This window comes from Colobus angolensis, unplaced genomic scaffold (genome assembly GCF_000951035.1).
Source record: "Colobus angolensis palliatus isolate OR3802 unplaced genomic scaffold, Cang.pa_1.0 Scaffold73, whole genome shotgun sequence".
In the NCBI taxonomy this organism is placed as follows: Eukaryota; Metazoa; Chordata; class Mammalia; order Primates; family Cercopithecidae; genus Colobus; species Colobus angolensis.
The window spans coordinates 11,899,173-11,914,995 of NW_012121043.1; the positions used below are offsets into that span (position 1 = coordinate 11,899,173).

General features: G+C 37.9%; 1 protein-coding gene across 1 annotated transcript; it reads left to right on the plus strand.

Moving 5' to 3' along the window:
* Window positions 1-332: 332 nt before the first annotated feature.
* Window positions 333-1,304, plus strand: LOC105501623 (olfactory receptor 5K3). The gene has a single exon (XM_011927628.1). It carries the CDS (start codon window positions 333-335, stop codon window positions 1,302-1,304), a length of 972 nt encoding a protein of 323 aa, XP_011783018.1.
* Window positions 1,305-15,823: the final 14,519 nt, after the last annotated feature.

The following is a 15,823-nucleotide window of genomic DNA, read 5'->3' on the forward strand; positions in this document are numbered from 1 at the left end:
TTTTTTGTATTTTTAGTAGAGACGGGGTTTCACCATGTTAGCCAGGATGGTCTCGATCTCCTGACCTCGTGATCCGCCCGTCTCGGCCTCCCAAAGTGCTAGGATTACAGGCTTGAGCCACCACACCTGGCCAACACTGACACTTTAAAAGAACAAATGTCCCCTAGAAGTACATGAGGATGTATTTAGAAACAGCAGGGGAAATATGACAAAGAAATTCCTCTACCTGTTGTAAAAAGGAAAAAAAAAAGGAAGGAACAGTAATATGCTCTCAATTACAATCAATTACAATATTATAACCCCTCATTCACCTCTCAACAGACAAGGTGGAGATGAATGAGAAGAATCATTCCTTGACAGCTGAGTTCATCCTCACAGGATTTACATATCATCCAAAGCTGAAGACCCTTCTGTTTGTGGTGTTCTTTGCCATCTATCTGATCACTATGGTGGGGAACACTGGTTTGGTGGCATTGATTTATATAGAGCATCGTCTTCACACACCAATGTACATCTTTCTGGGCAACCTGGCTCTGATGGATTCCTGCTGTTCCTCTGCTATTACTCCCAAGATGTTAGAGAACTTCTTTTCTGAGGACAAAAGGATTACCCTGTATGAATGTATGGCACAATTTTATTTTCTCTGTCTTGCTGAAACTACAGACTGCTTTCTTCTGGCGGCAATGGCCTATGACCGCTACGTGGCCATATACAACCCACTGCAGTACCACACCATGATGTCCGAGACACTCTGCATTCAGATGACTGCAGGAGCCTACATAGCTGGAAACCTGCATCCCATGATTGAAGTAGGGTTTCTGTTGAGGTTAACTTTCTGTGGGTCTCATCAAATCAATCACTTTTTCTGTGATGTTCTTCCATTATATAGACTTTCTTGTGTTGACCCTTACATCAATGAATTGGTGTTATTTATCTTGGCAGCGTCCATTCAAATCTTTACTATTACTATAGTCTTAGTCTCTTATTTCTACATCCTTTTCACAATATTTACAATGAAATCCAAGGAGGGAAGAGGCAAAGCTTTATCTACTTGTGCATCTCACTTTCTCTCTGTGTCAATATTCTATGGTTCCCTTCTCTTCATGTATGCTCGACCAGGTGCAGTTAATGAAGGAGATAAAGCTATACCTGTTGCTATATTTTATACTTTAGTTATTCCTTTATTAAATCCTTTTATTTATAGTCTAAGAAATAAGGAAGTAATAAATGTTATGAAAAAAATTGTGAAGAAGAGAAAATTTTGTAACATTCTGAAACAAGTGTCATTCCCTCTGGAAAACTGATTTCAACTTGATAATACTTTATTTTAAGTCAAGGGATAGTGAGGAAGTGGACAAGGTCACTTTGAATATAAAATATTAAATTATTTTAAAATAATGATATATGAGTTCAAAATGTTCAGAAAGGAGAAATTCCTGTAAAATATATTTCAAAATCTAAGCTATTAACATTCATCAAAAGTGAACTAAATTATTCATGAAGTCTCAGATTGTGTCAGAGTGTAATTAGTTACAATTTTCAGAAAATCCAACAAATACTAGGAATAAATGTCAGTACATATAACGTTAGTGTGCATTTACTATTGTCGGCAAATTTCTGGAATCCTAAAGCATAATTTTACAAACTCAGGCACATTCCAAGTTCTCAAACATTAGTCCCTTTTTAAGCAGAATCATCTGTGAGAAGTAAATTGTCGGTTTGAATTTGATTCTAACTTTTTATGAGTTCTTTCAAGAGATTGCTTGAAAAATTATTTATGCAGAATATGTATTCTCTAATCAATAGTATTTTCATATTTAGTGCTAGTCATTAGTCATTTTACATTCTCAAGTTCTATGAAACACAGTACCTGCATTGATTTCTTTTCCCTTTCTGTAATGCCATAATTTAAAAAATGTATTTTGGGCTTGGCGTGGTAATCTGGGCTTGTGCCTATAATCCTAGCAATTTGAGAGGCCAAGGTGGGTGGATCACCTGAGGTCAGGAGTTTGAAACCAGCCTGGCTAACATGGTGAAACCCCATCTCTACTAAAAATATTTTTTAAATTAGCCAGACATGGTGCATCCCTGTAATCTCAACTACCCAGGAGGCTGAAGCAGGAGAATCGCTTGAACCCCGGAAGTGGAGGTTGCAGTGAGCTGAAATCAGGCCACTGCACTCTAGCTTTGGTGTCACAGTGAGACTCTGCCTCAAAATAAATAAATAAATAAATAGTGTGTTTCTGTGTCATTCACTCTCAACTCTTAGTAACACTGAATCCCAGACATCTACTGATGGAAGAGTTTGTGACTTATATGGAGCCAGTGAGACAGAAAAGGTGATTTTTTTCCCTGAAAAATGAATTTTCTTATTTTAAAAGAGATCCACAAAAAATAGTTTTTCTCTCTCTGAATGTTATGGTATGTGGATATGAAATCTAGCAGAGCCAATTCCATTTCACCATCAAGAAGGAAACCAGCCTGGGGATGTAGTCAATACTCAAATGAGGGCGTAGCTGAGATCACACAGAAATAGACCCAAAATCTCTGGAGTAAACCATTTCCTCTGACTGTATAATGCAGTAGACCTTCTTATCTTTTAAGCTTATTTGGCAAAGATGTTTTATTCATGACTGAATAAATACTAACAGATACATTCATGCTTGTTGACTATCACTCATATTTGTCTTTTTATATTCTATTTTAAATTAATCCTCAGGTGATCTTTTAGTTTTCAAAAGACTTTTCAGTGGTATCCACTTTACTGTTTACCAAATTTATTAGGTTTTTTACTCTTATTACTCTTTTAATTTCTAATAACCTTACTTTTAAAAAATTGAGAGACAGAGAAATTTCTTGTCTACAGAAATACAATGGTAGAGCTCAGGAACCAAACCCAGGCTATCTGGCTCCAGAATCCGTGGTCTTAACCACTAAGTCATACTGTATATAGCACAAACTAAAAGCATCAGGAGAGGAAACATTTTAAAAATCTAAGCTGTGAAGTGGGCAGAGAAATAGGGCAGAGATTCAAAAGAGATATGGATCAAAGACATTTATCTCCAAATTTATCTTGAAACATTTCAAACCTACAGAAAAGTTGAAAAAAGTATATGATTAATATTCATATACTTCTTTTAGCCAGCCAATTAAACAATCAAACAATTGTTAACATTTTACAATACTTGCCTATCACCAGATGTGTATATAGGTATATAATACCTATATACATACTTATAATGCATACATACATTAATGTAATACAAATGTACGTGTATTACATGTCCATATGGATATTTAAACAAATAATACATATACACATAAATATATATAATACATATATACATATACTTAATACATATATACACAGATACATTTTTTAATAGTCAAAACATCTAAATAGGCCATTGGCTTGTTATTAGCAGTTCCACCAACCTGAACTACTTTAATTGTAAATTATTGATGGGCTTACAGCAATAACAAAGCATGAAGATGCTGTATTTTTTGCATAAATGATGCAAAAAATAGGGATTCTAAGCATCTAAACAATATTTATTTATTAAATACACAAATATGAAAAATAATTTGCTGAGAAATTGCTATCTTGCTATGCACTAAGCTAGTGTCAAAGAAAACCAGAGCAGGACAGAAGTTAGAGTGCTAAATATAAAGTTTACTCAGGACTATTGCCATAGGGGCAGAAAAACCTCAGTGTAGAACTGGGCTTCATTTCAAAAGCAGTAGGGAAAAGGGAGGTCTTGTAGCCAAGAAGCAGGAGGCGGCCAGCAGATGAAAAATTATTAACAAGAGACATCAAGTCTAGGGAGAATTCTGGTTGAACCAATCTAAAAGGATTTATTTATTCTTTTATTTATTTATATTTGAGATCAATAAATCACTTTGTCACCCATGCTGCAGTGCAGTGGTATGCTCATAGCCCACTGAATCCACAGCACCTGAATCCTAACAGGATTTTTGCTGAAGGCAAGCCAGAGTATTCAGATACCAAGAATGGGAAGTAAAGAATTTTGATCAGATATAGAAGATCATCGGGTATTGCGGATGGGGGGATTCTTGCTAAATTGTCTTTCCGCATTATTTACTAGAAGTAGATTTTGCAAGAAAGTACACAAGTGAGCCTAAGAGAAGGTTCAGAAGCCTGGCTATAGTTTGTTCAAGGGAAAAAGAGGCATTCTTCCCTTAAGTTTATTTCTCCTCCAGTTTGTTCATTTATGACCAGCAAAACCATCTGCTGGTACCTGGTGAAGGTTGCTAATTGTATTGTGAGATCAGTGAGACATTTAATGAGAGGATACCCATAAAGAAAAACAGAATGATAAACATCAGAGGCTGCTCTGCTGGGTTTTTTCTTCCAAGAAGGAGGATTAGAAGCAGTGTTAGCACACCTCTCCCACTTGAAAGGACAGAACAGCATGTAGAGATTTACACTGTGAACTTTTTTCAAGAAGCAACACAGGAACTTAACAAGAAAACTGAAAGAAGCACAGGCTGTTCGAAAAAAGCGGCAGGCTACAGCCTACACTGTGAAACAGCCAAAAAACTCTAAGTCCCCAAAGTGTGAGAAGGGGAGAGACTGCCTCCAGGATACACATCCCCAGCAGGAAACCTGAAATCCAGGCCATCGCGGAAGGCCTTAACCCTACCCAGAGCTGGGACTAATTCAGGGAATAGTGAGAAATATAAAAGTAGAGGCAGTAGTGGAAATTACCTTGCAGGCATTCCCAATCTCTATCATGGACTGAGGGAAACCATTCATTCCTTATTATATCTCACAGGGACTCAGGGAAGTCAGCCAAGTAGTTTAGGCAGTGGTCACAGGTTGAAAGAAAACCCCAGTTGAATTTTGGGAGATAATATTGAGCGGGAGCAAACTCCCTTGGCCAGAACCCAGGGGGCAAGTGGGAAGTACACTGCAGCCATGAGTGCAGGAGCCAGGCTGCCAAGGCTTCCTGGAGCTTAGCTCAGTGCTGCCAGCAGAACACTTCAGGAGTCAGAGCAACTTTGCCAATGTGTGGGATCTGGGTGAGGCTGACTGCCACCTGCTACTCTCCACTCCCTGTGCAAACTCTCTTCTGTGCAACAGAGGCGGTTACACTCCCCTCTGGAGCATTACCCCAGCAGCCTGATAAATGCCCTCTGACCCTCAGAGAGGCTGCAGCTTGCCACTCATGTGGAGAGTCAGAGCACAGCCCCAACCTGGCTGTGCCCCTCCACCCTCCCTGGTAGTGTAACACAAATGACAGAAACATTTAGGAGCTTTATGGCCCTGCCTATCACATGAGAAACCAGAATATCTCCTCTGGGCAAAGCAGGGCAAGTTCAAATCCTTCTACTATTACAGGAGCAGGTACTCTTTTGCAAGTGCCACCTCCTGGCTGGAGGCCAGCCAACACAGTCCATTACAGCATCTCTAGATAGAATAAGACTGTGCCCAGAAATGAGAAAACTGGTATCTGACCTCAGCTACCACCATTGCCTGCAACACACTGGCTAACCAGGAGGTCTGAGTCTGTCCACATGCCCAGTTCACTACCATCATAACCAACATTCAAGAAAAACAACACACTAAGGCTATCTATAATCAAGGAATCTCACAGAGTCTATATCACTCCCCTGCCGCTCCCATCACAGCCGGTGCTAGTGCCAACTGCTGTGGTTTTGAGGAAAGGTAACATCACCAGAACCCTTGCAGACTTTCCCCAAAGCCAGCCTGGAGTGTAGCAGCCCCACTGAGTGGTTAGACCCAGAAGAACAATCACTACAGTCTGGCTTTCAGGAACTCATACGCGTAGGGTATGGGAGACAGCACCATATCAATGGAACACCCCATGGGACAAAAGAATCCAGTTCTGGGTGAATATCTGTCTCAAAAGGCAACCACGTCAACATTTCCCTGGTCAGCTATTTTTTTCGGTAATTTCATCTATGTTCAACTAGTATGAAATCTGTGCATATTGGAATCACGCAATGCCAAGACGGCCCACACTTACTTTTGAACTGATTGTCTAGGTTCATAATAAAGAGGTCCCTACCTACCATGAAGGACCCTGAAGCAAAGAAAACAAAGTTCTCAATGGAATCAGGAGCATCTCTATAAAAATCCTATTATTTCCTTGAGTTATTAAAATACCCGAGACAAAAGAATCTGGATGGTAGGCCTTAAATCCAAGATTTTTCCACTGGTGGGAAGTTTCTTTCAGCAGAGACACAATTGCGGTGCAGGGCTCAGGAGGGAAATTCTGCCACTCTACTCCAGCAGTCAGGTAGCCTTGGTGCTCATGGAAGATCTTAGAGAAGGGGAATTCTTTCCTTCCTTGTCCACCACTGCAGACACAGCTGGGGCTTCTCCCATGGGAGCTCAGCATGTGTGCACCTATAGAAAGTCTTCCTAGAACACTTCAGGGTACTGCATTCCCACAGAAGGAGCACTCCCAAGGTTCAGGTTTGCATGAGAGTCAGAGTCACAATTTCTCTCTATTTGGAATATCAACATCCTTACAGATGAAAAGAAGTGCCTCTCTTGGGAGACGAGTGACTCTTAGAGGTGGATAACTTTGCTGCTGGCCTGGTGGAAGAACTGAATTGACTCCCATCCTTCCCCTTGATAAGACCTCAGTGTGTCTAATTGAGAGCTCCTCCAGCCACCTTCATCAATGCTAGGACCTTTGCACACCATTGGGTACTGCATTTACCCACATGCTTTAGCTACAACCAGTTTCTACCCAGGGACACCTCCCCCACTGGCCTGAAGCCTGAACCATCAACTAAGTAAATAAAATACTGGGGGTAAATTAAATAAATTTAAAAGTACATACCATGGGGGAATGAGATAAACTTCAACAGACCTCTGCCATTCCAATTTTATAGGAGATAGTAAACTTGCCCACACACCAAGTACATTGCTACTACAACTAATATCTGAGGAAGCCGTAGTATAAAGACTATAATCAAGGAACTCAAACAGAGTCACCCTTAAAAGCACCACCAAGAACCGAATTAGCATAAAAAATCTATAAACATTAAAGTCACATCCTTAAGGGAGAAAAAATGAAATTTTAGAAAAAGCCAAATCAAAAATAAATTCAAGAACACTTAGAAGAAATAGTCTACCCAAATAAGAAGAATGAGAGGAATAATTCTGGTAATAAATATGACAAAACAAGGTTCTATAACATTCTGAAAAGATCCTCCCAGCAATGAATCCAAACCAAAATGAAATTGTTGAAATACCAGATAAAGAAATCAGAAGGTCAATTATTAAGCTACTCAAGGAGATACTATAGAATAGTGAAGACCAACACAAAGAAAATTTTAAAAATTCAGGATACAAATAAAAAATTTCTGGAGAAATAGGTATAAAGAAAAGCCAGTCAGAACTTCTGAAAATGAAAGACTCATTTAGGGAATTACAAAATGCAGTGGAAGATTTCAACTATAGACTAGAACAAGTGGAAGAAAGAATTTCAAAGCTGAAATAAAAAGATTTTGAATTAACCCAATCTGTAAGGAAAATGAAACAAAAGAAATTAACAAAGTCTCAAAGAAATGTGGGAATATGTAAAATAGCTAACCCTAAGAATAATCAGTGTCCCTGAGGGAAAAGAGAAGGCTTAAAATTTAGAAAACTTACTTGAGGAAATAATTGAGGAAACTTCCCTGGCCTTGCTGGAGGTTTAAATATCCAAATACAACAAGCTCAAAGAACTCCTGGGAAATTAATTGCAAAAAGATTATCACCAAGGCACATAGTCATTGTGCTATCTAAAGTCAACATGAAGGAAAGTATACTAAGAGCTGAGAGAAAAAAGCATCAGGTAACTTACAGAGGAAAATCTATCAAACTAACAGCAGACTTCTCAGCAGAAACCTTACAAGCTAAAAGGTATTGGGCTTCTATCTTTAGTCTCCTTAAACAGAATAACTGTCAGCTAAGAATTTTTGAATCCAACAAAACTAAGTTAGTTCCATAAATGAAAGAAAAATAGTTACTTTTCAATCAAATGCTGAGGGAATTTGCTATTACTAAACCAGAACTACAATAAATGCTAAAAGGAGTTCTAAATCCTGAAACAAAAGCTTGATATGCACCAAAATAGAACCTCTTGAAAGCACAAAACTCAGAAAAAAAAAAAAGTATGTAGGTAACAATGAACATGATGAATAGATCAGTACCTCACATCTCAACATTAACACTAAATATAAATGGCCTAAATGCTCCACTTAAAAGATAACAGAATGGCAGAATATATACGAAATCACAAACCAAATATCTGCTGTCTTCAAGAGTTCAAGAGGCTCACCTAACACATAAGGATTCATATAAACTCAAAGTAAAGGGGTGGAAAAAGATATTCCATGCAAATAAAAACCAAAAGAGAGCAGAAGTAGCTATTCTTTTTTTTTTTTTTTTTTTGAGACAGAGTCTCGCTCTGTCACCCAGGCTGGAGTGCTGTGGCCGGATCTCAGCTCACTGCAAGCTCCGCCTCCCAGGTTCATGCCAAGAAGTAGCTATTCTTATATCAAACAAAACAGAATTCAAAGCAACAACAGTAAAAAAAAAAAAAAAAAAAAAGAGCAAAGAAGGATAAAAGGATCAATCCAACAAGAAGATATTACAATCATAAATTTACATGCACCTAATACTGGAGCTCCGAGATGTATAAAACAATTACTACCAGACCTAAGACATGAGATTGGCAGCAACAAAATAATAGTGTTTTTTCACTGACAGCACTAGACATATCCTTGAGATAGAAAGTCAACAAAGAAACAATGGACTTAGGCTAGGCATGGTGGTTTACACTTGTAATCCCAGCACTTTGGGAGGCTGAGAGAGGCAGATTACCTAAGGTCAGGAGTTCGAGATCAGCCTGGGCAACATGGTGAAACCCTGCCTCTACTAATAATACAAAAATTAGCTGGATGTGGTAGCGGGTGCCTGTAATCCCAGCTATTTGGGAGGCTGAGGCAGGAGAATCACTTGAACCTGGGAGGTAGAGGTTGTAGTGAGCTGATATCGTGCCACTGCACTCCAACCTGGGAGACAGAGTGAGACTCCATCTCAAAAAAAAAAAAGAAAAAGAAAAAAGAAACAGTGGACTTCAACTACACTCTAGAATAGGTGGACTTAACAGGTATTTACAGAACATTCTACCCAACAACTGCAGAATATATATTCTTCTCATAAGCACATGGAACATTCTCCAAAAGAGTTCTTACAATAGGCACAAAACAAGTCTAATACATTTAAGAGAACTGAAATTATACCAAGCATCTTCTCAGATTACAGGGGAATAAAACTAGAAATCAACTCCCAAAGAAATAGTCAAAACTGTACAAATATTTGGAAACTAAATAATTTTCTCCTGAATGATTTTTGGATCAACAATGCAATCAAGATGGAAATTTTAAATTATTTAAACTAAATAATAATAGTAACAAAAGTTATCAAAACCTCTGGGATACAGCAAAAGCAGTGCTAAGAGGAAAGTTCATAGAATTAAATGCCTACTTCAAAGAGTCTTTAAGAGCATAAATTGACAACCTAATGTCACACCTCAAGGAAGTGGAGAATAAATTAAACCCAAAGGCAACAGAAGAAACTAACAAAGTTCAGAGTGGAACTAAATGAAATTGAAACAAAAAAGTACAAAAGATAAATGAAACAAAAATTTACAGATAGACAATTGGCCATATTAACCAAGAAGAGAGAAGATCCAAATAAGCTCAATTAGAAATGAAACTAGAAACATTACAACCAGTACCATAGAATAAATTCCTGGAAACATACAACCCTCTTAATTAAATTAGGAAGAAATAGAAACCCTGAACATATCAACAATAAGCAGCAAGATTGACTCAGTACTTAAAAAAATGCTAACAAAATAAAATTCAAGAATCAGATGGATTCACAGCTGAATTCTACCAAGCAATCAAAGAATAATTGGTACCAATCCTACAGAAACTACTCCAAAAGATGGAGAAAGAGGGAATCCTCCCTAAATCGTTCTATGAAGCCAGTATTACCCTAATATCCAAAGCAGGAAAGGACATAACAACAACAACAACAAAACTACAGACCAGTATCCCAGATGAGCATAGATACAAAAATCCTCAACAAACTACTGAATATCTGAATCCAACAGCACAGCAAAAAGATAATCCTCATGATCACATGGGCTTCATCCCAGGGGTGAAGAGATGGTTTAACAAAAGAATGCTTTGACACTGTTGGTGGGAGTGTAAATTAATTCCACCATTGTGGAACACAGTATGACAATTCATCAAAGACCTAGAGGCAGAAATACTATTTGACTCAGCAATCCCAATACTGAGTATGTACCCAAAGTGATATAAATTGTTCTATTATAAACTTGCACACGTATGTTCACTGTAGCACTGTTCACAACAGGAAAGATGTGGAATCAACCTAGATTTCCATCAATGATAGAAGAAAGTAGAAGTAGAGGGAAGCAAAGCAGTCAGCCCAGCCGAGCTCCACTTGGAGACCGGAGGAATTCTCCACTGTGGAGAAAAGATAAATGAGAGATCCCCAGCAGTCCGCATTCCAACTGCAGACTCCTGAAATGATATCTTTTTTCAAGGTGTATATGAAATGTTACTCATCCCGTGAAGCTTTTCCTGATTATCTGGAAGAATACAGGAATGTCCACTCATTTGAAACAATTTGTAGTTTATTTATGCTTCTTTTTTGTTTTGGTTTGGTTTGGTTTTTTTAGACAGAGTCTTACTCTGTCGCCCAGGCTGGAGTGCAGTGGCACAATCTCTTCAAGCGATTCTCCTGCCTCAGCCTCCAGAGTAGCTGGGATTATAGGCGCCCGCCACTACGCCCAGCTAATTTTTTGTATGTTTAGTAGAAACGGGGTTTCATCATGTTGGCCAAGTTTGTCTCGAACTCTTAACCTTGTGATTCGCCTGCCTCGGCCTCCCAAAGTGCTGGGATTACAGGCGTGAGCCACCGCGCCCAGCCTGCTTCTTTTTTTTAATGTTCAACTTTTATTTTAAGTTTAGGGGTACATGTGCAGGATGTGCAGGTTTGTTAAATAGGTAAACATGTGTCATTGTGGTTTGCTGACCAGATTATCCCCATTACCCAGGTATTAAACCTAGTATTCACTAGCTATTCTTCCTGATCCTTTCCCTCCTCCCACCCTCCACCCTCTGACAGGCCCCAGTGTGTGTTCTTTCCCCCATGTGTCCATGTGTACTCATCGTTTAGCTCCCTCTTATAAGTAAGAACATGTGGTATTTGGTGTTCTGTTCCTGCGTTAGCTTGCTAAGGATAATGGCCTTCAGCTGCATCCATGTTCTGGCAAAGAACAAGATCTCATTCCTTTTTATGGCTGTATAGTATTCCATAGTATACATGTACCACATTTTGTTTATTCAGTCTATCATTGATGATAGAACTCCTCAGCCCTCATGGGCTCTGAGACTAGTATCAGGAGCTGCTTGAGTCCATGGCAGTCCAACAATACTATCAAGTATTGTTTCAGAAAGTGCATTCATGATAGATCTCACACACCCCTCAAGACCAAGCAGCTGTTGTAAAACCCCACCGCCAGCAGCAGAGATGCCTTGCACCTCCATGCACCTTTAGGAGGCCTGGAGATGAGCCTGTCTGCATATCACCTAGGTGGCTGAGGACAGGTCCACCCCACCCACTGCCATTAATGCCATCATGTTTCATCGGGGGTCCTGACAGACCTGCCCAGCTTGCCACTGCTGCTGCCACCTACACACGTTGTCTGAGGGCCTGGGAATTGATCCACTCTAACCACAACTGGAGATACCTGCCAGCATCTTCTAAGTACCTCTGTGCAATGTTTTCACTACAAATAAACATGTTTTTATAGGGGTAAACAATAAAAAAGAAAAAGGAACAAAGAATATACAAAATGATCAGAAAGTAATGAACAAAATGACAGAAGTAAGATCTCATCTATCATTAGAAATCTTGAATGTGAACAATTTATATTCCCAAATTAAAAGATATAGGCTGGCCAAATGCATGGTGACAGTTTGGAAATGTGTCCCCAAGTAAATCTTACATTGAAATGTAACCCCTAATGTTGAATGTGGGTTCTGGTAGGGGGTGTTTGAATATTAGGGGAAAATTTCTCATGAATGCTTTATCAGCATCCCTCTTTGTACTGTCTTCATGACAGTGAGTGAATTCTCATGAAATCTGATCATTTAAAAGTGGGTAGCATCTCCCCTCCCTACACCCGCTCTCTTGCTTCTGCTCCCACCATGAGAGATGCCTGCTCCCCCTTCACCTTCTGCCATGATTGCAAGCTTCCTGAGGACCCCCAGAAGCAGGGGCTAGCATTACGCTTCCTGTAAGCCTTCAGAATCATGAGTGAATTAAACCTCTTTCCTTTTAAATTACTCAGTCTCAGGTATTTTTTTTCAGTGTTGCAAGAATGAACTAATATAGATGGGGAAAAAAATTATATCCTGTCTTTAAGAAACTCACTTCACCCGCAAAGATATACAAATACTGAAAGTGAAAGGATGAGAAAAATATTTCATGCAAATGGAAACAAAAAGCACACAAGAGAAGCTATAACAGACAAAATTGTAATTCAGTCAGAAAAAAACATAAAAAGAGAAAAAGAGGTCACTATATTATGATAAAAAATGAATTCATCAGAGATATATAACAATTCAAATATATATGCACCCAAAATTACAGAACCCAGATATACAAAGCAAATATAATTAGAACAACTGAGAGAGACCCCAATAAAATAATAGTTGGAGATTTCAACATCCAACTTTCAATATTGGACAGATCATCTAGACAGAAAATTGACAAAAAAAATTGGATTTAAAGTTCGCTTTAGACCAAATGAACCTAACAAACATTTACAGAATATTTCTCCCCATAGCTACAGAATACACATTTTTCTCTTGATCACATGGAACACTTTTCAGGCTAGGCAATATATTAGGCCACAAAACAAACTTCAACAAAAATTGTTAAATAAAAATCATATCAAGTAACTTTGAGAATATAGTAGAATAAAATTCAATATTAACAAGAGGAACTCTGGAAACTGAACAAATACATAGAAATTAAACAACATCTTCCTAAATGACCACTGAGTCAAAGAGGAAATTACAAAGGAAATCAAAAAAATGTTAGCAACAAATACAAATGAAAATGCAGAAACAGAAAATAAAATACCCCATATTCTCACTTATAGGTGGGAGCTAAACATTGAGTACACATAGACATAAAGATGAGAACAATAAATACTGGGGAATACAAGAGGGGAGGAGAGAGGGAGAGAACAAAGGCTGAAAAACTTCATCTTGGGTACTGGGAGATGGATTCATTCTTACTCCAAACCTCAGCATCATGCAAGCAATATACCTTTGTAACAAACCTGCACATGTGCTCCCGAACCTATAATAAAAGCTGAATAAAAACCACAATATATTGAAACTAGGGGGATACAATCAATGCAGAATTTTGAGGAAAGTTTATACCAATAAATTACAACACTGAAACAATTGAAATGTTTCAAATAAACAAACCAACAACACACTTCAAGAGCTAGAAGAGCAAAACCAAAATAGTAGAAGAAAAGAAATAATAAAGGGCAAAGTACACTAAACAAAATGAAAAGTATATTTTTGGAAAAGATAAACAAAATTAATATACTATTAGCTATACTAACCAAGAATAAATAGAGAAGACTCAAATAAATAAAATCAGAAGTGAAAAAGGTGACGTTACAACTGATACCACAGAACTGCAAAGGGTTGTTAGAGATAATTACAAACAAACATATCTTAACACACTGGAAACTCTTGAGGAAATGGATAAATAACAGGATACATACAAACTACAAGGATTGAATCACGAAGAAGTAGAAAACCTGAAGAAATCAATAATGAGTAAGGAGATCAAATCAATAAAAAAATCTCCCCCAACAAAAAGGTCAAGAACAGATGTCTTTACTTCTGAATTCTACCAAATAGATATAGAAGAACTGACACGTATATAATTCTCAAAGTATTCCCCAAAATGTGAAGGATAGGGACTGCTTTATACATTTGTCTATGAATCAAGCGGTACCCTAATAACAACTCAGGTAAGAACACAGCACCACCAAAACAAGGCAAAACAAAACAAACACAAAGGCCCCTACAGACCAATATCCCTGCTGAACATAAGTACAAAATGCATTTAAAAAATCACTAAACTAAATCCAATAACATATCCCCCCCACCCCGCCACCGCCGCCAAAAAAATTGTACTAGCTCACCGTGAACGGATCCAAACCAAGAAGAAATCCCTGATTTACCTGGAAAAGAATTCAGGAGGTTAGTTATTAAGCTAATCAGGGAGACATCAGAGAAAGATGAAGGCCAATGTAAGGGAGAAAAAAAAGATATCCGAAGTGAAGAGAGAAATATTCAACAAAATAGATAGCATAAATTAAAAAAATCAAAACTTTAGGAAACAATGGACACACTTAGGGAAATGCAAAATGCTGTCGAAAGTCTCAGCAGTATAATCAAAAAAGTAGAAGAAAGAAATTCGGAGATCAAAGAAAAGGTCTTTGAATTAACCCAATCCAACAAAGAAAAAGAAAAAAGAATAAGAAAATATGAACAAAGCCTCCAGGAAGTCTGGAATTATGTCAAAGGACCAAACCTAAGAATAATTGGTATTCCTGAGGAAGAAGAGAAATCTAAGAGTTTGGAAAACATATTTGGGGGGAATAATCAAGGAAAACTTCTCCAGCTTTGCTAGAGACCTAGCCATCCAAATACAAGAAGCACAAGGAACACCTGGGAAATTCATTGCAAAAAGATCATCACCTAGGTAAATTGTCTTCAGGTTATCTAAAGTTAGGATGAAGGAAAGAAACTTAACAGCTGTGAGATGAAAGCACCAGGTGACCTATAAAGGAAAACCTATCAGATTAACAGCAGGTTTCTCAGAAGAAACTCTACAAGCTAGAGGACATTGGGGCCCTATTTTTAGCCTCCTCAAACAAAACAATTATCAGCTAAGAATTTTGTATCCAGCAAAACTTTCATATATAAAGGAAAGATACAGTCATTTTCAGACAAACAAATGCTGAGAGGATTCACCATTACCAAGCCACCACTAAAAGAACTGCTAAAAGGAGCTCTAAATCTTAAAACAAATCCTGGAAACACATCAAAACCAAACCTCTTTAAGTATAAATCTCACAGAACCTATAACACAAAAATACAATTTAAAAAAACAAAAACAAAAAAGCAAGGTATATAAAAAACAAATAGCACAATGAATGGAATGGTACCTCACATCTCAATGCTAACATTGAATGTAAATGGCCTAAATGCTCCGCTTAAAAGATGCAGAATTGCAGAATGGGTAAGAATTCACCAGCCCAACTATCTGCTGCCTTCAAAAGACTCACCTAACACAGAAGGACTCACATAAACTTAAGGTAAAGGGGTGGAAAAAGACATTTCATATAAATGGACACTAAAAGTGAGCAGGAGTAGGTATCCTTATATCAGATAAAACAAACTTTAAAGTAAAAGCAGTTAAAAAAATACAAAAAGGGACATTATATAATGATAAAAGGCCTTGTCCCACAGGAAAATATCACAATCCTTGTCCAACAGGAAAATTTCACAATCCTAAACATATATGCACCTAATACTGGAGCTCCAAAATTTATAAAACACTTACCAATAGACCTAGGAAATGAGATAGACAGCAACACAAAAATAGTAAGGCACTTCAATACTCCAGAGACAGCACTAG

Coding starts and splice junctions, on each gene's coding strand:
- LOC105501623 (XM_011927628.1), top strand. CDS start 333: ATGAATGAGAAGAATCATTCCTTGACAGCTGAGTTCATCCTCACAGGA.